Below are 24,405 nucleotides of genomic sequence, written 5' to 3'. Positions count from 1 at the left end.
AGCAGGGGCTGGTTGTGGGCAGGGGATGCAGGGCTGGCTGGAGACAGAGGCTGGCTGTGGGCAGGGCAGGAGGTGCGGGGCTGGTGCGGGCAGGGGGTGCAGCAGAGGCAGCTGGAGCCCTGACCCTTTAAATAACCCCCGAGCCCCCCGCTATCCCAGGGCTATGGGGGCTATATAAAGGGTCCGGGGCTCCCCTGCTTCTACCGCCCTGGCCCTTTAAATAGCCGAGGGAGCCCTGGGGAAGTGGCGGGGTTCTGGCGGCTATTTAAAGGGCTGGGGCAGTAGAGGCAGTGGGAGCCCTGGACTTTTTAAATAGCCCCCAGAGCCCTGTAGTCCTACCCCAGGGCTCCAGCTGTGGGGCTCTGGTAGCAATTTAAAGGGCCTGGGGCTCCAGCCCCTGCTGGGAGTCCCAGCCCCTTTAAATTGCCCCCTGGGGAAGCCGGGCCACCCCAGTACGGCGCACCAGCTCTTGCCAGTACGCTGTACCGGGGCTTGGGCGCGGGGCCCTCTTAGGCACGGGGCCCAATTCAGGGGAATTGGTTGAATTGGCCTAAAGCCGGCCCTGCTCCACAGAATTTACAAAGGCCTCTCGGGGGTATGACAGGAAGCTCAGACTGAGACGGATAGAGCCGTAAAGACTTTTTATTCAAATCAGTGAAATAGTAATTCAATGGTAAAATAATCAGAGTTACAATTGCATTACTGCTATTCAAAAGCTATCTGTGGTATTATGGAATTATATACTACAAAGCTTTGGTTCATATACTCACACCCTTCCTCGGTAACCTGGTGGTGAGAGACACAGGGCCGGCTTCGCCTCTGGCGGTTCCGGTTCCTCAAATCTTGAGGGAGAGGTGCAGCACTTGGAAGAAGCTAATGCTAAGCGCGATCGAAGCTAACTTAGAGTTTACTTAACTAACTGAAACTTAAAGCGTAATAAACACAACTAAGAACAAAAGCTCAGGGAAACCAAGCTTAGCCTAGTCCGTTTGGAACTTAAAGTTTGAAAAGAAAAACGAGTACAGCCTATTAATTGTTAGTCGTCGTCGTAGATAGATGGATCCCCCCCAGCCCGGTGGGTCACCTCTTTTATAGGGCACAGGTGCCGGAAATCCTTCCTCCTATGCCCAAACTTTACTTCCTCACCCACAAAAATGTTCGGCTGCACTTACTTCATAGGCTAGTATGTTTGTACGTGTTGATGGCATGTACATATGCACATATGTTATTTTATTTTTCTTGTGATGGACCTGTTAAGTTTGTGGGTTCAGAGTTGGAACCCCCCTAAGCCAGTCTTCCATTATTGATCTATCTAGGTGAAAGGTCTCAGACATATGTAAGCCAACTTTGCTACCTGGGTGAAAGGTCCCAGATATAGACATGCTAACCTTGCCTTAGCTTAACATACAGGATATGGCCTGTAGGTCCCTTGCATTACAGCTGAACTTATTTTAATATAAAATCGATAAACCTATTACAATAAATCAAATACCATATATACTCGTTCATCAGCCCGTTTGTTTATAAGCTGACCCCCCAAGATGGTTAGGTAAAAATAGCAAAAACAGTATGACCCTTTCATAAGCCGACCCTATGTTTCAGGGGTTGGCATCTGCAGCCCTCAGCTCCCAGTGTCCGCGGTTTGCCACGTCCTGCAGCTCACGTTGGCTGGGAACAGCTCCCAGTGTCCGCGGTTTGCGGTTCCCAGCCAACGTGAGCTGCAGGAAGTGGCAAACCGCGGACACTGGGAGCTGAGGGGCTCTGTGCCTGCAGACGCTTCAAGTAAACAAAACGTCCTGACGTGACAGCGGCTTACCCTGACGGGCCGGAAGCCAAAGTTTTCTGACCCCTGCTGTATTTTAAAAGCTAGCATCACAAGAAATCCTCAAAAGTTTTGCTAGAATTATTTTAATGTACTCTAACAAAACACCTGTTGTTGTTATAATAATAACTGAACAAATATGTATTCACCTTCAAAATTATAGTCAATATTTAAAATCAGTAAATGGATATTTAAAACAAGTAACTTTGAACAATATGAGACTTTAAAAAGTCTTAAAATCCTTCAAAGGCTGAATCACTCTCTGATCCACCAAACAATTCATTAAACTCGGCTTCAGTCACAGCTGCACCTGCATTGTCATCATAGATGTCGGCGGTGTCGTCTTCAGACTCAGATTCCTTCTCATCATCAGCCTCTGTTGTGTCATCATTAAATATGGCATCATCGTCCGACCCGTCGAGTGCATTGCTGATACAGCATTTCCTAATTTTCCTGATTTTTCTACCATTTCCGAGGGAATGGACACCCTCGCGTCCTTGATCCACTGGGCGACCAGATTGATTTTGGACTTCGTAAGATTGCCACCTTTTGTCAACTTCACCATGCCTGAGCAGATCCATTCAGACCACATTTTGCGTAGCCTGTCTTTAAAGGGTTTGTTCAGGCAGACATCAAGCGGTTGTAGAGCTGAAGTTAAGCCTCCAGGTATTACAGCCAAAGGAGTTTTCATATTTTTGACCACATTTTTCACCTCATCCGTCTTGCGTGCCCTGAACATGTCCCAAATGAGCATAGCAGGTTTCTTGAAAAGTGCTCCTGGTCTCTTATTCCACACTTTTTCCAGCCATTCAGTAGTCCCACTTTCATCCATCCATTCCTTTTCGTGTGCACGTACGATGACACCAGCAGGAAACTTCATGTTTTTAGGCAAGGTTTTTCTTTTAAAAATAACAGGAGGGAGCTTTGATCCATTTGGCAAACATGATAAAACCACCGTAAAATGGATTTTTTTCATGGCCAGTGGTTTTAATTAAAACTGTTTTTTCACCAACACCAGTTACCGTTCTGTTGCTCCAGAGGTTGAATGTCATTGGTGTTTTGTCCATATTTCTTATTTGTGACAGTTCAAATGCATATTCCTTTTGATATTTTATAATAAATCTTTCAAAAGATTTGATTTTTTTCTTCCAGATCTCTCGGCAGCTTTTGTGCTATCTTTGTTCACTGACAAAGACAGAGACCATGACGGTTCATGAAGCGAGTACACCAACCCACTGATGCGACAAACATTGACGGCTTTACTGACTTGTATTTGTTGTCTTTCGACATTTGCAGAGCATGCAGACGAATTCCAGTTCTAGTGACAATGTACCCATTTTGTCGACATTCAACAACCCAATTATTGAGATCTTTCTCTAGCTCAGGAAATGAAGCGCACCTCGTTGGACATTTTTTCTTGTTTCTTGGCATGTCTTTTATTGTTTTATTTTTTCTCCATTCTCTTACTTGCTTCTCATTGATACAGAATTCACGAGCAGCGGCACAATTATTGTTTGCTTCTGCATATTCAACAACTTTACGTTTGAACACTGCGTGATAAGAAGACCTTTTTCTTTTGATTTCACGGTTGTTCATTTTAAATACTAGTATGAAAATAGATTATTATTATTATTATTATTGTAGTTATAGATTTTGTAGGACTTTATAGAGGAATGTCACCTGCTTTATCACTGTCAAATTATTATTGTTCTTTGTTTATTTCAAAGCAGACCTGTAGATTGGCAAGTCTGTAGGGATATCAAGCTATTTCAATTTTATTAGAGATTCCATTGATTCTACGTGTTATATTTTCCTATTGGCTCAAGACTTATGAGGTCCATTTCAAGCCAATCTAGTCCACTAAACAAACCCTTTGCAACTTTAAAAGGCTGCAGTATTGACATCAATAAATGGGTTGGCAAACTTTGGCTCCCGGCCTGTCAGGGTAAGCCACTGGTGGGACGTTTTGTTTACTTGGAGCATCTGCAGGCATGGAGCCCCTCAGCTCCCTGTGGCCGTGGTCCACCGTTCCCAGCCAATGGGAGCTACGGGAATGATTACATAGAGTTTAAAATCATCAAATTTTGGTGTACACTGTTTATAAGCCAATCTCCGCGCTTTGATGCGTCACTTTTTTACCAAAAATATTCGGCTTATGAACGAGTATATATAGTACTTAAACTATAAGAAAAGATACATATATGCAAGCAAGCAGGCTAATCCTATAGGTTACAGGACCTGGCCCCGCGCTGCTTGGTTGGGTGGAAGCCGTCATCATTCCCAGCGGAGTTGGGTCAGTTCTCCCTGCGGGAATAGAACCAGTGTCTGTCAAGGGTGGCGGCGAGAAAGCTGGAGCCCTGGTGTCTGTGGTTAGTTATACAGGGAACTTCTCCTCCCCCCAACCGGCAATGTAGGCTCTTCCCCGGGCTGAGCCGGCATCCCTTGGGAGAGGACAAGACCCAGGGATTCGGCCGGCTCAGCACCGCTGGGATCCCAGAATGGGGAGGATCAGCCCAGCGAGACCCTGAGCACAGATACAGCCCCTGCCTGGCTCCACGGAAACCAGAACCAAAATCATTACTGACTCGTATTAATTACCAGGAGCCCCTGTCTTTGGCCAGTTCCCCCGTGTGCTTGGAGCTGTACAGACACACAACACAGAGACGGTCCCTGCCTCAGCCAGCGTGCCATTCACACCTGGAGTCACTGTGGAGCAGGTCTGGGTGCAGTTCTGATTTCAGAGGAGGAACACCCCTTTGTCTATAGAGCTGAAGGAGAGTGTGTCTGCCAAATGGGGCTGTATCAAACCAGGGGGGGCTAATTCCAACAGCCCAGACATGCTCTGATTCCCCTGAGCATCCGGCTGGGTGTGGGGCTGGGAGCGGAGATGCTGAGCCAGGCCCCAAACCTGCTACCACCAGATTCACGGGGTCACTGGGCTCCGACCAGATGGGCGGGTCCCACTTGGTGCTGTATTGGCAGCTGTAGCTCCCTCCGTCTCCCTGGCTCATTTTGCAGATGGGAAACTCAACCACGTCCCCTGTGGGGTCCGTGGCGCGCTGTGCAGCCGGGTCTCCAGCTTTACTCAGAAGGACCCTCGCTCCCTGACACCGACACTCACACCGGACAGTCACGGCTCCCCCCCGGGCGACCCCCCTAATGGGGTGCAGGGAGATGTTGGGTTTGGGGTAGCTGGGCTCTGTTGGCAGGAGGAGACCGGCCGTGAGACACAGACCCCGGCACGGTCACTGCGCCCCGTCCCCGCAGCCCGGCCCCAGTGACGAGGCCGATACAGGGGCCTGCAGGGAGAGTCTCCTGGATGCTTTCCCCCCGAATCCAAGACCAAGGGAGCTGGGCTAGTGACACAAGAGACACGGGGTCCCCCACCCCTCAGCAGGGCAACGGTGCGGATCCATCTGCAAGGGGCCCATGGAGGGGTGGCTGGGGCAGGGCAAGGAGAGGCCGAGGGGACCTAGAGGCCAATTGCGTTTTATCTCCATCAGCTGGGGAAGGAGAAATCAGTTGAGTGGGGAATGATCACAAGTGAATCGGAGTTCGCTGGTGTAGCAGGAACTGCTGGGTAAGGTCACACTGGGAACAATTGCTGAGCTCGCCTGGCCAGTAACTGCCATTGGCTGAATTCAACCCACTTCCTGGGCAACAATTTACATTCCTGGAGCACCAGGATCTGGCGTTAGAACGTCCAAGGCACTAGGCCAGAACCCACCGCTCTACGGTCCCTTCGCGGCTTCTCTGTTCTTAGGCTGGTTTGTTGTGTCTTGAGCCATCCCCTTGCGCCGTCTCTGTTTGCTGCTCTGAGTTCCAGCTCAGATACCTGCAGCTATTTCTCCAGGCGATGGGTCGGCTTCTCCATCGAACAACTGTCCCTCCGCTGCTTTTTCTAGAGTCCCTTTGCTCTTGGAAAACTTTCCCCTTCCTCTCGCTGCCCCTGAAGGTTCTGGGCGGATGTTTTGTCCGTACTATTTGCTTTACTTTCGCTACAGCTCACTTCCTCCTCATTTCTCCAGCCCGTTTCTCTTTGCTCACAGCTGGTTTCCATCATGTGTCATTCGTGCTTTACTTCTCCTGCGGTTTTCTAACAATTGCTTAGGTAACGTAGAGACTCTTTTTTCTTTGTGTTTCACTGCCCGGTTCTTCCTTTAACTTTCCCCTACATGCCTCTGTCTTTCCTCTGTCTGCCTCCTCCTGTTCCTGCCGTCTCTGCCCCTTCTCAATGGGACTTTCTCCCTGCCAGCTCTCTGCCTGCTGCCCTTCGATGACACAACTCGGCCACCAGGTCCCTTTCCACTGGCTCCCCGCTCGCTGGGTCCCTGCATTTCTGGTGCATGTTCCTACCTCAGTGGCTCCTGGTATCTCTCTTCTGGCGCTGGGCAGCCTCCCTCCAAATTCTTTCCACCGTTTCCACCAGGAGCGCTGGGGGCGGGGGAGGAGCTGCTGGCTGCTGTCCCCGGCTGTTTTCTTTCTCTCCCCACCACAAAAAAATACCACCCCAGGCTTGAGCTCCCCCCACTTCCGCTGCCCGGGAATCCTTGGGGTTCTCCCCGCTCTGTGAGCAGCCACCTTGTGCAGCTCCCACTGCTCTTTAACTCAACAGCCCCCAGCCCAGGTGGGCATCACACAGCCAGCCCTGAAATGCAGTCACAGGCTGGGGGCTGGGCCAGCCGGGCAGCCCCTGGGCCCCGACTCCTCTGTGCATCCCCAGAGCCAGGGGAAGGAAGGGGAGCATCACCCTGGGAAAGGCCCCTTGCTCTGCAGCTCCCCCTGGGGCAGGGATCCCCCCTCCCTCTACCTTGAACCTTCAGCAGCTGCTGCTGCCCCTTGCTGGGGAACCCACCATTAATTCCGTCCCTGCCCCCCAGCCGGGCGTCCCCTCTGCTGGGCCCAGGGCTCAGGGCAGAGCCTGGCTCTGAGCGCCCCATTGGCACAGACACCCCCTGATCAGGGGTGTGCACAGGAATGAAAATGTGGCCGCTTTTGGAGGGGCAATTTGTGTGCCCCCCACAGCCAGAGGAGCTGGCTCTGCTCCCTGGAGGAGTTCTGAGCTCCAACCTCACTGATTCAGGGGTCCCCTGTGCCTGCTTCCCCCCTTGCACATGCCCCTGCCCCTGAGGGTCCAACTGGGAGTGGGGCTGGGAGTGGGGATACTGAGCCGGGCCCCTCACCTGCTACCACCAGCTCCACAGGGTCACTGGGATGCGAAGAGGCAGACGCGTCCGTTTTGTTGCTATATCGGCAGTGGTAGCTCCCTGCATCGCTGCGGCTCACGTTGCGAATGGGAAACTCAGCCACGTTCCCAGCCGGCTCCATCTCCTGCAGCGTGGTCGGGTTTCCATCTTTGTACAGAAGGAACCTCATGTTCTGGTACCAACCCCGACACCGGACGGTCACGGCTTCCCCCGGGGTCACCTCCCTGCTGGGGTGCAGGGAGATGGAGGGTTTGGAGTAGGTGGTTTCTGCAGTGAGAAGGAGACAGGCCGTGAGACAGACCCCAGCACAGTCACTTCGCCCCGTCTTTTCTGCACATTCCCAGAGACGGGGCCCCCTGGGAGAAAACCCAGCCAGAGGAACCTCTCTGACATCCCAGAGATTCCTGGGAGCTACACCCGAATCTGCCTAAAATCCAAAGTGTCCCTCTGTACCCGTCTAGCTACCTAATGGGCCCCCACAGGCTGGGAGCCAGGACTCCTGGGTTCTATCCCTGGCTCTGGGAGGGGAATGGGGTCTAGTGGTTAGATCGGGAGGGAGCTGGGAGTCAGAGGTGCTGGGTGCTGCACAGACATGGGGAGAAAAAGCCCCTGCCCTAGAGCCAAGTCCTGACTATCTAACCAGACACAAGGTGCAGGAGGGATGATTACGGTCATTCAGACAAGGGGAAATGGAGGCACAGGGAAGTTAAGTGACACCCCACGGAGTGTACCGTCTGCCCAGAGACCCCCATGATGGTCAATCCGGAGTCACCCCTGACTACACTGGGGGCAGGGCTGGGCTCTGATCTCAACCCACCGGTAGGGTGACCCTATTTCCCTATGCTGAATATGGGACACCTAGTAAGTTACTAATCTTCAAGCGAGTTCCATGGCAATCAAACAGAACTACGCTGTACAAACCTTCAAATTAACATCAAGTGACTGAGCCCCTGTTGAAAAGAAATACTGTGTAGCTGGATTCTTTTTATTTACCTTCTTATCTTTAAGGCTTTAGGGTTCACATGGGGAGGGGTGACACACACACACCCCTAACCCCCCCCTCACCGGGAGAGGTTACACACACACACACACACACACTCTAGTACCGCTCTCTCACATGGGGGGGAGTGACTGACCGACCCGAACCTCCCTGCTCAGCGCTCTCCACCCTCCATGCCTGGCTGGGCCCCAAGGGATGGACCCGACTCTCCTGGTACCTGACGCTGTGTCTTCCCAAGGCAACATGTGTGTGGCAGGGAAACTCAGGGTCACATGCCCCCGCCTCCAGATTTCTGCCAGGGTTACACCAGAATGTGGCCAGCAGCAGCCTTTCCGCACTGTGTGGGAGGAAAAGGACGGGAGAGCTGCTTCCAGCCACCAGGAAGGAGGAGGGGGTGTGACGGTGCTGCCTGTGCGAGCCAGCTGAGGTCACTTAATTAGGGTGAACGGCAAACAGAACGGGGCAGACAAACCCCAAATGCTGGTGGATATTCCAATACTTAGATTTACCAAGCCAGCACAAAACAGCTTTTATAGTACCTCACTGGTTACTCAGAAATACAAACAACGCAGTTTTCTTAAAGTGCCCAGCCTCAGGCCTCCGTCCAGACATACATGTTAGATATGTGATGATTACTGAAAATCTTATTTTATCGTATAAAAGAAAAGGTTTTTTTAATTCCAAAGGATTAGCCACATACCCAGGTCCAGTTATGATTTAGATTTTACCCAAAATACACGCTATAGTTCATTTTTATTAACTAAACAAAAATGTACTATAAAAGAAAAGAGAGAGTGTTGGTTAAAAGATTAATATACAGACAGACTTCGGTTCAATTCTTGAGGTTTAGACACACAGCAGAGATGAGCTTGTAGTTGCCAAAAGTCCTTTTAGAGATATGGTCCAGAGGTTATAGTCCAACGTCCATATTCAGGGTGACTCCAGTCAGTGACTGGGGATCTCAATCTTTGTGGCTTAAGGTTTCCCCCTCTTGAAACCCAAAGCAGATCTGAGATGAAGAAGGATCATGTCCCGGGTTTTTATACATTTCCAGCAGCGTTTCATCCTGAGAAAACAATAGGCTTAACTTTCCTTCTCCCAAACATCATGGCAATTAGCAAAGGGTAATTTATTCATTAAACAGTTTAGATACAGGTTACCACAACCTTCAAAGAGACATAGACAATAATACTATTTCCCTCAAGTATCATTATAAATGTTAATATTCCTTTTTTGACCTTTGAATTAAAGCTATAGCAATAGACAAGACTCATTTGCTTACATTACAAGACCTGAGCAAACACCTACCCTTCTACCTTTAACAATGCAGACTTGCATTTCAAAGCTTTATTTATTTGCATCTTTTCCTGACCAGTTTCTAAAGTTCGGCCATGGGTCAGGTCAGTCTGAGTTAATTAACTCTTTCTGGCCCTGTTACCTTTCAATGAAATATTATATTACTCTCATAACGTCACACCCTCAACGCAAAATTGATGCAGGCAGGGATGACACAAACATCACTGACTGCATCCCAAGAGCTCCCCATCCTGGGTTCTATCTCACTACAGCTTTTACTGGGTTAGAAGCCGTATCAGTGTATAACAGAAATGGTTCACCCAACTCATGTTCAATAACATGATTGAATCTTTTTACAAACTTCAGGTAAAACTTGGTTAGCACAATAGTGGTTTGGATCTGCTCTACAAGTTAATGTAGATATGAATGTTGTTCATAGTATAGAAAGCTTGGCATTTAGCCATGAAAGCAATATGGTAGTGTGCCTTCGTTTTTCTTTTTATATAGCACATTAGGTCTGGAATGTCTTTTCTCCTGTGAAAAGTTTGAAGACTGTTTACAGGCACTAACAGTGCAACATTAGCATTACAAGGCCTTTTAACAGAAGGCGTGTTTTTATGTATTACTTTTAACATGTTCAAGGGATTTTTCAAAAGATTAGGCACATCTTTACAAATCTTGGTATTAGCAAAACATTAGTTACAAAATTTACCATTAGCAATAACAACAAATCCATTGCAAGTGTTTATTTACAGGTTTCAGGGTAGTAGCCGTGTTAGTCTGTATCCGCAAAAAGAATAGGAGTATTGGTGGCACCACTCGATTACAGACCTAAAAGTCGCAATATTACAACAAAAAACCTTCAAAAAACAGACTCTGAGAGACTGCTGAATTGGAATTAATTTGCAAATTGGACACCATTAAATTAGGTTTGAATAAAGACGGGGAGTGGATGGGCCATTACACAAAGTAAAACTATTTCCCCATGTCGGGGACTTTTTAACCCAGACGACAAGGTTCGTTGTCTGACCGCAGAGTGAGAGACAGGCAACACCAGCAAGATCCAATACAAGCTCTTTATTGAAGAGTTCACGCAACAATAGAGAGCGGCCCGTCTCCAGAGAGAACCAGCCACGATTACAACAACTAGTGAGATTATATAGACAGTTCCGTCGCGTCATAGTTAAGCAACTTAAAACCCCCCAATGGGGGGGGGATAGCTCAGTGGTTTGAGCATTGGACTGCTAAACCCAGGGTTGTGAGTTCAATCCTTGAGGGGGCCATTTAGGGATCTGGGACAAAAATCTGTATGGGGGATTGGTCCTGCTTTGAGCAGGGGGTTGGACTAGATGACCTCCTGAGGTCCCTTCCAGCCCTGATATTCTATGATTCTATGAAACCCCCCTTTACTAGTTAAAAGCTTCTAATATTCATACATATCTATCTTTTTGACAGTACAAACAGTTCATGATGCCTCAGCAGCTTCTTATCAGCTTCTTCGTCATGCACCAGAGGCCGAGAGAAAAGGGGGAGTTAGGTACAGATAAAGAACAGAAACAGGGAGTGGGGACTTCGAGTCTCCATCTGTTCAAACAAATTGTTCCTAGTACATCTGGTACAAGAATGCGGCCCCCACCTCCTATCTTATCCCCTGCAGCTTAAGCAAGAGTGCTCTCAGGTCTTACAGGGAGGCAGGAATGGCCTAGCAACTACTGTTAGCCTGACTTTGGCTAAGCTGGCCAAACAATGTTCTATACTCCATATTTTTGGGCCTAACACCCATGCTTATTCCACCCCCCCCCCCCCCCCAGTTCCTTATATCTCCTTGTCAAGTGCTGGAAATGGGCCATTTTCATTATCACTACAAACAGTTCTTTTTCTCTCCTGCTGACAACAGCTCACCTTAACTGATCTCTCTCCTTATAATGTGTATGGTAACACCCATTGTTTCATGCTCCCTGTGTGTGTATATATATATCTTCCTTCTGTATTTTCCACTACATGCATCTGATGAAGTGGGCTGTAGCCCACGAAAGCTTATGCTACAATAAATGTGTTAGTCTCTAAGGTGCCACAAGTACTCCTGTTCTTTTTGTTTGTTTACAGTTATTTTTGTCATGCCACACCTTTGGCTTAATACCATTGGGGTTTGGGCCTTTTAGAATTAACCTGTGGCTTCCCTTTGCAAAATTAAGTTGTTTTTTATATTTCTTGTCCTGAAGGATTAAACCCTGATTTCTCTTCCTCAACAGACTTTACTGGCTGATGGGGTGGGCTTTCTTTGCTAACAGCTATTAGCAAATTTTTCTTCTCCCTGTCAGCCAGGTAATTTGCATTAACACAAACATGAGCTTTTAGATTTTCAGCTGCTACCAATTTCAAGGCTGGACTCTGTTTTACAGAGATACCACACAAATCCAAAGAGTTTGAGAGTGAGAGTTTGCTTGCTCTCCCCTGCATTTTTAAGCGTTTAGCCATAAAACTGTTCTGCTCTGAAACACCAGTAACCAAATCAGTCCTCAGACCCTCAGGCCTTGGCTACACTTGCAAGTTACAGCGCTTTAAAGCCTCCCCCAGCGCTGTAACTCACTCCCCGTCCACACTGGCAGGGCACTTACAGCGCTGTATCTCCCTGGGTACACCGCTGCAGGTACTCCACATCTCCGAGAGGAATAACAGCTGCAGCGGAGTGGCTACGACTCACGGGTGTGAGTGTAAACGCTTGCAGCGCTGTACTAATCACCTTGTCAAGTGGCCAATCCTCTCCATTGTTGTGACCGGCTGCAGGAATGCGGAAGTGCCGGTTTCAAAGCTCGTACCGCAGAGAAAAGCAAACAGTTTGCAGCTTGCTTTGAGTGAGTAAATGAATGAACAGCGGGCCGGGAGTTCGGAACTTGCAAAATAGAGAGGTGACATGCTCCAAAAAGCACTCTCTCTCCCCCCTCACTCCCTGTCACAATCCACCCCACCCCCCCGTTTTGAAAAGCACGTTACAGCCACATGAATGCTGGGATAGCTGCCCATAATGCACCGCTCCCAACACAGCTGCAAATGTTACAAGTGTGGCCACAGCGCTGCGCTGGCAGCTGGCAGTGTGGACAGACTGCAGCGCTTTCCCTACTCAGCTGTACCAAGACAGGTTTACCTCACAGCGCTGTACAGCTGCAAGTGTAGCCAAGGCCTGAGGCACAGACTGCTCACTTAAAGAATTAGCATGGAGACATTTCTGTTTTAACACCATTGTCTTCCCAACACGCTGGCCGAACAGCCACTTGGCTATAGGGCTGCTTAACTTTCTTAACAGCTTTTACTTCATTTGAGACCTTCTCAAAACTATCCACACGGGATCTTTCAACAGGAAAGTCAGTGGATCCATTTACAACAGAAATTTTTTGGCTGTTAGGAACTGCAATTTCCTGGATTAACTCACTTTTACACCCTTCAGTTGTAGCAAACTGCTTGCACAGATTATTATGAGGATTCCTTTCCCCAGGAACTTTTTAAAGCAACACTTTACCCCTTACAGAAATTCTGCCCTTACCCTCTTCACCTAGGGCTTGCTCTAAAAGCAGTGGTTCCCAAACTTTAACAGCCCGCAAACCCCTTTCACTAAATTGTGACATCTTGTGAACCCCACCTAAAAATGAATATTTCCAGGGATTTAAGTTTAAATGTCCTCAGTGTGATGGATTCTCTTGCCTTGTTCTGCATAGCTCTTGGAAGTCTGGAACCACTGGAGAAAGATAAAGTCTCAGGTCTGGTTCGGCATCAAGTCTGTTTCTGTATTTGGTTTTCAGATGTGCATACGAGGAAAATGCTTTCTCATACAAGTATGTTGTTGAAAATGGTAACAAAACTGAAGCAGCTTTTTCTGCCAGAAAGGGGTACTCGTTTCTTAAACTCAGCCAAAGGTTGATCAGTGATAAATTTCTGAAACTCCTTTTCAGTTCGTGATCACAGGAGATCTCAATCAATTTCTCTTTTTCCTGGTGTTTAATATCTGTGTTGAGAAAGTGGTATCATCAAAAGGGTTGCGAATTCAGTCATCATCGCCTGACATAGCTGGAAAGTATTCCCTGAAAGTTGTGCAAAGTCCTTTTAGGTGTGCAGTTATATTGGTTTTAGTGCACTGATCCAACTGAAGTTTATGTTCTGCCAGGAAGTCATGAAGATTACTGAAACACTCAGCTTGATTGTTTTCCAAACAACTTTCCCAGAACTGCAACTTCTTTATCAGGGTTTCAACTCGCTCTTGCACACTGAAAACTGTTATATTGAGGCCTTGAAGAGATAAATTTAGGTCATTAATTCTTGAGAAAATATCTGCTAAATAAGCTAGCCTCTGGAGCCAGACATTATTTTCCATACAGCTGGCAAGGTGGAAAGGGTGGCTGTTGAAAAAAAAACGAGGATTTCCGTTCTAACCTCAAACAAGCGCACAAGGATTTTACCCCTTGAGAGCTATCTAACTTCAGTATGGGCCAACACACAGTCGTGTATACTACCCATTTCTTCACAAAGTACATGAAATATTCTGGAATTTGTTGGCCATGATTTTATGAAAATCACCATTTTCACTGCATTGTCCAGCACTTCCTTCAGTCCCTCTGGCATGCGTTTTGTTGCAAGGGCTTGTTTATGGATGCTGCAATGGGTCCAAGAGACTTTTGATGCAACCTTTTATGTTCGAGCTACAAATCCAGTATAAGAGGGGTAGCCATGTTAGTCTGAATCTGTGAAAAGCAACAGAGGGTCCTGTGGCACCTTTAAGACTAACAGAAGTATTGGGAGCATAAGCTTTCGTGGGTAAGAACCTCACTTCTTCAGATGCAAATCCAGTATACTTCCCCATCATTGATGTGGCCCCATCAGTGCAAATACCTAGGCAACGAGACTAATCTATTTCCTTTTCTTGAAAATATGCATTAATCAGATTGAAGATATCTTCTCCAGTTGTACGTTCTTCCAATGGTCGGCAAAACAACAAGTCTTCTTCAACCAGACCTTCATTCACATAACGTACAAACAGTAGCAAAATAGCTAGATTAGCTACATCAGTTGATTCATCCAACTGTACAGCATACTATGGACTATTTTTCATTCTCTGTACAATTGTGGTCTCTCCATTATTTGACATGTCATTAATTCTTCGTGACAACGTATTATTGGACAAAGGTACCATGTCAATCCTTTTTGCAGCCTTTTCTCCGAGCATGCAATGAACTACGTCTTTTATACATGGACCAATCAAGCTCTCTGCTATGGTCTGGGCTTCTGATGCTTTTGCTACTCGGTAGCTCACCTGGTATGATGCTTTAAGTGCATTTTCATGATCAGTACTTGCTTTGGATATAAAACTGGTAATGTCACTTTTCTTCTCAGCTAATTTTCGCTTGAAAAAATCAACAGGCTTGTTGAGTTGTGCAGGATGCCTAGTCTCTAAATGGCACCGAAGTAGAGAAGGTTTGAGGCTGCTGTTTGCTAGAACATCACCACAAATCACAGACACAGTGGTTTCGGATGTTCTTGATCACCAATGCATGTAAAGCCATATTTTATATAATCATCGTCATATTTTCTTTTCTTTGTAAGTGACTTTCCAGGACCATCATGATCATTAGACTTAGATTTTCCACAGTGTCATCATCAGGAGAATCATCAGGAGAGTGATATCGCTCATGGTGACCTGGTTGAAATATGGGAATTTAATTAAGGGGACAGAGGTGGCTGAAAAGAAATCCTTCCCTGTAGTAAGCCAAGCACGGGGGGGGGGGGGGGGGGCGGAATTGGCGCTGAGCTTTTTACGTGTGGCTAGCAAGGATCTTCCCTGATGCCAGCCACGCGGTGGCGGGAGGGATAAAGCGATCATCCCAGAGAATTGGATGTGGGGGATTAGTTTGTTTTCTGCTGCTGAAGGTTAACAGGAAAACCGCAGCACTCAATGAGCTTTGCTTGGTATGTGGGAAAGGAGAGCGCAGAAGCCAAAAGACAATGGCTTACCATGGCCGCATGCAAGCCGAATTCTGTTGCCCGGACCTGCGTCTGTGATCTGTAGCAGCAAAGCCACAGGCACTCAATATTAAGAGGCAAAATGCGACCTTGCACAGAACTCACATGTGCTTTGTAATGTGAATTGTGTTGGTCACCGTGAAAGAGTATAAGCATTGTTCTGTAAAATGTATCTTTTCAAAATATTCTCTCCTTTTTTCCCTCCCTCCAGCAGCTGCAAATTTTTGAAGCCTCCCTCCTCCGTCCCGAAGGCTATCTCAGATAAGGTGTTGGAAAAAGAGAACGCGAGACGAGATGTTTGCGGCAATCATGGAATCCACCTGCAATGAAAGAGCTCATCTAAATGAGAGGAAGGACACGGTTTCAAAGTATAGGAAAGATGCCAGTGAACGTGAGGACAGAAGGGACCAACGTGAGGAGAGGAGAGATGCTCGAGATGAGAGGTGGCGGCAGGAAGATCAGAGGAGGCAGGATGCAACGCTGGGGCTGCTGCGTGAGCAAATAGACATGCTCCGGCATCTGGTGGAGCTTCAGGAATGGCAGCAGGATCACAGACTGCTGCTGCAGCCCCTGTATAACCACTCTCCCACCTCACCATGTTCCATAGCCTCCTCACCCAGACGTGTAAGAACGCCGGGGAGGGGGAGGCTCCGTGCACCCTCCCATTTCACCCCAGTGGACAGCCCAAGCAAAAGGCTGTCATTATTTTAACCTTTTTTTAGTGTCCTTTTCCTTCCCTCTGATCCTGCTCCCAAACCCCACCCGGGCTACCGTCTCAGTTCTCTCCCTCTTTTTATAATCAATTAATAAAGAATACATGATTTTAAAATGATAGTGACTTTATTTCCTTTGAAAGTAAGCTGTGATTGAAGGGGAAGGGTTGGTTGCCTACAGAGAATGAATCAATAAAGGGGGCGGGTTTTCATCAAGGAGAAACAAACAGAACTTTCACACGGTAGCCTGGCCAGTCATGAAACTGGTTTTCAAAGCTTCTCTGATGCACACCGCTTCCTGGTGTGCTCTTCTAATCGCCCTGGTGTCTGGCTGCGCGTAATCAGCAGCCAGGCGATTTGCCTCAACCTCCCACCCCGCCATAAAGGTCTCCCCTTACTTTCACATAGATTGTGGAGCACACAGCAAGCAGAAATAACAATGGGGAGATTTCTTTGGCTGAGGTCAGAGCGAGTCAATAATGAACGCCAGCGACCTTTTAAACGGCCAAATGCACATTCTACCACCATTCTGCACTTGCTTAGCCTGTAGTTAAACAGCTCCTGACTCCTGTCCAGGCTGCCTGTGTACGGCTTCATGAGCCATGGCATTAAGGGGTAGGCTGGGTCCCCAAGAATAACTATTGGCATTTCAACATCCCCAACGGTTATTTTCTGGTCCTGGAAGTAAGTCCCTTGCTACAGCCGTTTAAACAGAGTAGTGTTCCTGGAGACGCGAGCGTCATGAACCCTTCCCGGCCAGCCCACGTTGATGTTGGTGAAACATCCCCTGTGATCCACCAGTGCTTGCAGCACCATTGAAAAATAACCCTTGCGGTTTATGTACTGGGTACCGTGGTGCTCCGGTGCCAAGATAGGGATATGGGTTCCATCTATCACCCCACCACAGTTAGGGAATCCCATTGCAGCAAAGCCACCCATTATGACCTGCACATTTCCCAGAGTCACTACCTTTCGTAGCAACAGCTCAATGATTGCTTTGGCTACTTGCATAACAGCAGCCCCCACAGTAGATTTGCCCACTCCAAATTGATTCCTGACTGACCGGTAGCTGTCTGGCATTGCAAGCTTCCACCGGGCTATTGCCACTCGCTTCTCAACTGTGAGGGCTGCTCTCATCCTGGTATTCTGGTGCTTCAGGGCAGGGGAAAGCAAGTCACAAAGTTCCATGAAAGTGCCCTTACGCATGCAAAAGTTTCGCAGCCACTGGGAATCGTCCCACGCCTGCAACTCTATGCGGTCCCACCAGTCTGTGCTTGTTTCCTGGGCCCAGAATCGGCGTTCCATGGATAGAACCTGCCCCATTAACAACATGATCTCCAAAGTGCCGGGACCCGCAGTTTGAGAGAATTCTGTGTCCGTGTCCATGTCCATGTCCTCATCACTCTCATCGCCGCACTGCTGTCGCCGCCTCCTCCTTGCCTCGTTTTTCTGGTCCTGGTTCAGCATAAATTGCACGATAATGCGTGAGGTGTTTGCAATGTTCATGACTGCTGTCTTGAGCTGAGCGGGCTCCATGCTTGCTGTGGTATGGCGTCTGCTGTGTTCACCCAGGAAAAAAGGCGCGAAATGGTTATCTGCCATTGCTTTCATGGAGGGAGGGGTGAGGCTGTACCCAGAACAACCTGCGACAATGTTTTTTCCCCATCAGGCACTGGGATCTCAACCCAGAATTCCAATGGGCAGGGGAGACTGCAGGAACTATGGGCTAGCTATGGGATAACTACCCACAGTGCAATGCTCCGGAAATCGACGCTAGCCCCGGTACATGGATGCACACCGCCAAATTAATGTGCTTAGTGTGGCCGCATACATTCGACTTTATACAATCTGTTTCCAAAATTCAAATTCTGTAAATTCGGATTAATCCCGTAGTGTAGACATACACAACCTTAGGATTAATCCTTTTCTGTGCCTGGTTTATGTTAACTTGAATGAACATAGCTTTAATATCATTCCCAATCATAAGATCCTTAGGGATGGTGTCTTTTACTTCCACAACCATGGTGCCATCAAATCCCTTCCATTTAAGGTGGATTTTAGCCAAAGGCACCCTGACAAAATACTTAGCTAAGGCTACAACAGTTACACTTTCATCTGGCAAATAATCTTCCTTTCTGACAAAACTTGCTTTGACCGAAGTAATATCTGCTGCAATGTTCCTTTATGCCATTCACCGTACTCCATTCACTTCTGCACTGCTAATAAACTCTGCATTATTTCCCCCATATATAGCTTTAATATGAGTTTTAAGGTTAAAATTTTTAGAGACAACAGAAACAGCATTTGCACACAGGGCACCAACGCTGCGCTTTGTGAGGCTTGCCTGTGAGTTTATAACAGGATTAGCATTTGCCGTGGCATTTGGGGTTGCTGGTTTTGGGCTGCCCTTCAGGGTCGGGCAATCTGATCTCATGTGGCCAAGCACACCACAGTGATAGCATTTAACCTGTTTAGTCTTGGGGTGAGAGCTTCTATCCTCTGGGACCCCATGAGCAACTTTATAAGAGTCGGCACCAGGTTTACCTTTAAATCCTTCCCTTCTCTTGAACTGGGGAGAATGGTGATTAATTTTTCCATAGGATTTTCACCCTTTCCAAGCCCTGTTTTGGGTATGGGCATCCGCAATCTCTGCAGCCCATAGGACTGACTCAGGGTCCCTATCACACACAGCTGCTCTCACATGGTCAGGCACAATGTCTAAGAACTGTTCCAAAGTTATTAAATCCAGCAGTTTTTCAAAATTCCCATGTGCCTTGGCTCCCATAACCCACTTTTCGACAAAACCCATCAGCTTATGAGCACATTCTAGAAAAGTACAATCATTAGACATCTTAAACTTTCTAAACTTAACTCTGTAAGAATCAGGAGTAACCTTGAACTGCCTTAACACAAAATTTTTAAACCGCTTATAATCCAAGGCTTTTTGTTCCCCCAATTCATTAAATACCTCCCTGGCTTTTCCAGTCAGTCTGGTCAGCAGGACAGGCATTCGCTGATCATCAGGGATCTGGTACAGATTGCAGAGGCGTTCAAAGGTACCCCAAAACTCCTCTATATTCTTAGCATCATTGTAGATGGGACACATCCTTTCCCAGTTTTTTTCCTGGCAGTGGGGAAGTGGAACACCAGGCGGTGGTGACTTTCTCTGCTCTTCCAATACTCGTAGCTGAAGTCTGGCCATCTCCTGTTGCATCTGTTGAGCTTTATACTTCCTTTCATCAGCTTCTTTCCCTCTCTCGGCAGCTTCTCTTTCTAATTTAGCTATTTTTTTTTGCGTTTTCAGCAATCGAAGATCTGCTAGTTTCTGTTCATGCTCAAGTTGCAGTTTATTTGCTGTCTTTTGCATTCTAATGGCTTCTGCAGTTTCTGTAGCCTCAGGTAAGGGCTGTGCTCCTGCCTCCTGATCACTGGCCATTAACAGATCTCTCCGTTCTTGATTCGTAGCTTTCTTTCTAAAGCTTAGCCCCTTTTCTGAACACAAATCTTCCAGGGCTTTTCTGTCAAGGCCCTCATATGCTCTTTGCTCATCCATTGCAACTGCTCCTTAACTAACCAAACTCTCAATACCAACATTCAAATTTGGATAGCGTGGGGCTCTGACCCAAAGCTTCATTGACCTAGTTCTGTGTATCCCGCCGATTACGCCACTATGATGGTGCTGCCCGTGGGACCCAGCTGAGGTCACTTAATTAGGGTGAACTGCAAACAGAACAGGGAAGACAAACCCCAAATGCAGGTGGATCTACCAATACTTAGATTTACCAACCAGCACAAAACCACTTTTATAGCGCCTTACTGGTTACTTGGAAATACAAACATCGCAGTTCCCTTAAAGTGCCCAGCCTCAGGCCTCCATCCAGACACACATGTTCAATCTGATGATGATTCCTGAAAATCTCATCTTATCATATAAAAGAAAAGATTCTTCCAATCCCAAAGGATCAGCCACATACCAGGTCCAATTATGACTTAGATCTTACCCAAAATACACACTATAGTCAATTTTTATTAACTAAACTAAAATTTATTAAAAAAGAAAAGAGAGAGTGTTGGTTAAAAGATTAATATACATACAGACTTGAATTCAATTCTTGAGGTTCAGACACATAGCAGAGATGAGCTTGTAGTTGCCAAAAGTCCTTTTAGAGATATAGTCCATAGGTTATAGTCCAATGTCCATATTCAGGGTGACTCCGGTCAGTGACTGGGGATCTCAATCCTTGTGGCTTAAGGTTTCCCCCTCTTGAAACCCAAAGCAGAGCTGAGATGAAGAAGGATTGTGTCCCAGGGTTCTTATACATTTCCAGCAGCCTTTCGGCCTGAGAAAACAATAGGCTTAACTCTCCTTCTCCCAAACATCCTGGCAATTAGCACAGGTTAATCTATCCATTAAACAGTTCAGATACAGGTTACCACAACCTTCAAAAAGACATATAGACAATAATACTATTTCCCTCAAGTTTCATTATAAATGTTAATATTCCTTTTTTGATCTTTGAATTAAAGCTATAGCAACAGACAAGACTTGTTTGCTTATATTACAAGACCTGAGCAAACACTACCCATCTCTCTCTAACAATGCACACTTGCATTTCAAAGCTTTATTTATTTACATATTTTCCTAACCAATTTCTAAAGTTTGGCCATGGGTCAGGTCAATCGGTGAGTTAATTAACTCTTTCTGGCCCTGTCACCTTCCAATGAAATATTATATTACGCTCATAACGTCATGGGGGGGGAGGGATGACTTGGCCCGTGTCTTTGCAGAGCTCATCTCTCCCCCTCTCCCCCAGGGATGGAAGCAGCTTGTCCCTTCCTGTCCGCACAGTGTGGAAAGGCAGCAAACACCCCCAGGCTGCTGCTGGCCACCCACATAACCCAGAAGCCTCCTGTCCCCCAGCTACAGCGCGGGCAGGAAGGGGTTAAGCCCTAAGGCTGCATTGTGCCCCAGGGCCCAGGGAACCTGACTGCAGGGGCCTCAGTGACCCCGGCCAGAGACGGGGCTCAGCAGGGGAGGTGCCTAGGGGACGGAGCAGCCCCGTGCTCCCTGGGGGCAGGACCCAGGGCGAGGGGGTCGGGGGTGAAGAGGGTGCTAAGCCCCTGCCTGGGGGGCTGGTGTGGAGTCTGCAGGTTCAGGGTGGGAACAGGCTGGAAATCCCTTCCCCCCACCTCCCCATCTTGGGTTTTCCCAGGGTGCCGGCCCAGCCAGAGGCAGTGGGGGGAGGAAGGGAGGAGCCTGCCAGCCAGGCTGTGGGTGAGCTGAGGGCTCCAACCAGGGACTGGTTCTCTGCACTGCGCTGGGTTGGGCTGCACTCCGCCGGGGGGATATGGAGCAGCAGCGGGGCTGGGGGATGAAGGGGTAAAGCAGGGAGAGGACAGCCAGAGGGGGAGCATGTAAAGGCCAATGTTTGGACAGCAGAGGTGACACGTAACCGGCTGCTGCCTGGCACCGGCCTGCACCCACCAGCCACCACCAGCCACCGCAGCTCCTGCCAGACAGAAATGGGACACAGGGCAGGGCACTGCTGGCCAGGAGCTGGTGCTGCGGGGGCTGCGCTGATGGACAAGCAGGGGAGCGGCGGGCCCCACACGCTGCATCTTTTCCCTGCCACCAGCCCTGCACACCCACCCCCGTCGTCAGCCACTGGTCCTACAACTCACCCTTGGCAGCTGGTGAGCAGGGATCCGGCCAGTACTGATGTGGGACGGGGTGGGGGGGGGGAGACAGAAAATACGGGATAATTTGCCTGTTTTTAAGAAAAAGTTGGGACACCTGCAGGAAGGTTAAATATAGGCCTGTCCCTTTTAAAAATGGGAGGTCTGGTCACTCTTCCCCATCAATCAGGACTCACCCCGGACTGCACTGGGGGCAGGGGCAGGTTCTGATCTCAGCCCCCTGGGATCAATACAAAGAGGTTGAACTGATTTTTGAGGTGAAGTTTCAGGGCTAAGCTCCTCTTTTCCTCTCCCCCTTACCCCCTCCCCATCTTGAACACTAAAGTTTCCCCTACCCCACAGATACTCACGTCCCGACACCCTGCTCTGCCCGGCCAGCCAGCAGCCTGGAGAGGAGACGGCTCGTTAGTGAACAGATCCCAGAGCGACTCAGATCCTCCATGCCCCATGGGCACATGCCCTGGTCTCAGATCCCCCCCGCATGGGCACATGCCCTGGTCTCACATCCCTCCATGGGCACATGCCCTGGTGGTCACACATCCCCCCATGGGCACATGCCCTGGTCTCACAACCCGCCCCCATATGGACAGAAGCCCTGGGTGTCTCCAATACTCACCGAGGAAGATGATCATGGGAGCAGATGCCATAATGGGGGCAGCAAGGGGCCCCTCAGCGCTGTCACCACCACCCCGGTGCCAAGCTCCACCGAGCCCTGAATGAGGAACTCAGCTGGTGGCTCCAGCTACAGGAAGTCGACAATGTTTCGTCTCTTCCTGCATCCCTCACATGCTGTCTCTAATCTGCAGGCGAAATCTACTGCGGTCAAAGAAAGCAAAAGTCCCTGCAAAATCCAACGCTGGGACTGTCAGCCTAGCCAAGTGTCATGAAGCTCACAGCTTGTCTGTGTCTCTGTGGAGAGGGGGGACAGGTCACCCTCAATGTACCCTGCAGCCTTGTGAAAGGTGCACTGGGCTGGGCTAGGAACCAGGTGACCACAGAGTCTGGTCTTCAATCTTCCACTGACCACGATTTCCATGACATTTCCATCCCCTTTTCATTCTGGGTTCCAGTGGCTGATGACCCATTTAGGTAAATTTAGGTAAATTTAATACCTGATCATGCAATTAAAGGCTGGCATCGTAATGGAGCTGCACGAGGGGCAGATTTAAGATTGCTCAGGAAACCGTAACTGTGGCATTTCCTAGTGCTGGGGGGTTTGACTCTGCAGCCTTCCCTGTAACTCTGCCAACCTGCCCACCTGCGACACGAGCCGTGGCACCGTGTGAGGAGCGGGTGCAATGGGGAACACCTGGGTTTGCTGCCCCTTGCGCCATAGCTGAGCGGTGATGACGGGTTTACACTGTAACGCCTGGTTCTAAGGGGCTTTTCTCAGTGTGTGAATTAAATGAGGAATAAAAGAAAATCAGGGAAGGAGAAATTCCATCCTGGGCCCCCAACGGGTCACCAGCCGGGAGAGACCCAGGGACCTTCTAATGCCCCGCAGAGACCCTGCCCCCGAGCTGGAGGAGACACTGTCAGTGGTTATGTGGCCAGGACCCTAGAGAGGGACGTGACACAGGTTTTGTTTATATTCCATTGGCTAGAGGGCAGCAGAAAGCTGGGGGTCAGGGGGCTCCATTCCCAGCTCCGGGAGGAGAGTGGGGTCTAGTGGTTAGAGCAGGGGGCTGGGAGCCAGGACCTGGGTGTGATGGTCACCCATCCATTCTCACATGCCTCGGCGGCAGAGTTAGAAGATGGTTCAGCCAGGAGCCCGTCCGATGGTCCCAATGGGATTCTAACATCTCCCAGCCCCCTGCTCACCAGCTGCCCCCCCAACAGCTGAGGAGAGTACCCTCATAGCTGCTTTCAGCCCCACAGAGCAGTAGGGGGATGAGCAGCAGATTCGCTGTCTAGCAGAGTCACCCCATCCGGCCCCCTGTCCCCCATCCTGCCCCCTGGCCTATCCTCCGTCGAATGTCCCCAAGCCTGCCCCCCGCACACCCTGCCCCCCCACAGCCCGTCTGTCCTCACACCTTTCTCCCCTGCCCTGTTTCCCCTCAAATGCCCATCCCACGCCATCAGTGAAGATGGCCGCCATCTCCCAGTGTCCCCATTGGGCTTGGTGCCAGGCTGTCCTCAGGGAAATGGTGCCGACCTAGACAGGGAGAGGCAGTAAGAAGCAGGGGAATACAGAGGGTGGGAGAATGTGGGGGAACATTGGGGGGTGAGGGGTGTGGGTTGAGTTGGGCAGGGCAGTGGCGGGGAAGGAGGGACAATGGAAGCTGCCCCCTATGGCTGGGGGGTGCCTGGGTTCCCCCCTTGTGAGCATTTCAGGGTGAACCTGCCCCAATGCCATGGGGGGCACTGGGAGGCGTCGCCTGCCCCTGGCTCCCCGCCTCTCCTAAGCTGGCCAGAGGCGCCCCAGCTCAGCCAGAGTTTTAGCCAGAAAACAAAGCCCTCCACACACACCCCATCCGCCGACTCCGCCTCCATCCCCATCCCCAGTCCTGCTCGCCCCCATTCCCCTTCCACCTCAACTCCCTCTCCCAACTCCCTCCAATGCCTGTCCCGTCGCACTCCACCACCCACCCAGCCGCCCCCTTTCTGTGTCCCCTCAAATTCCTGTCCCCACTTCCTCTCTGACCTCAGCCCGGCTCCCCT

General features: G+C 49.0%; 1 protein-coding gene and 1 pseudogene across 1 annotated transcript; both read right to left on the bottom strand.

Annotated features, from left to right (window-relative positions):
- Window positions 1–24,405, bottom strand: part of LOC128826724 (leukocyte immunoglobulin-like receptor subfamily A member 6) — a 161,267-nt pseudogene that overhangs the window by 74,573 nt on the left and 62,289 nt on the right.
- Window positions 627–22,503, bottom strand: LOC128826732 (leukocyte immunoglobulin-like receptor subfamily A member 4). Its single transcript, XM_054010188.1, has 4 exons — window positions 22,361–22,503; window positions 22,095–22,130; window positions 7,006–7,296; window positions 627–4,126 (listed from the first exon to the last, which is right to left on the bottom strand). The coding sequence occupies exons 1-4, from the start codon at window positions 22,389–22,391 to the stop codon at window positions 3,999–4,001; spliced, it is 486 nt and encodes a 161-aa protein (XP_053866163.1). The 5' UTR covers window positions 22,392–22,503; the 3' UTR covers window positions 627–3,998.

This window comes from Malaclemys terrapin, chromosome 20, assembly GCF_027887155.1.
Source record: "Malaclemys terrapin pileata isolate rMalTer1 chromosome 20, rMalTer1.hap1, whole genome shotgun sequence".
Classification (NCBI taxonomy): Eukaryota; Metazoa; Chordata; order Testudines; family Emydidae; genus Malaclemys; species Malaclemys terrapin.
This window is presented reverse-complemented; position numbering and strand designations above follow the sequence as displayed.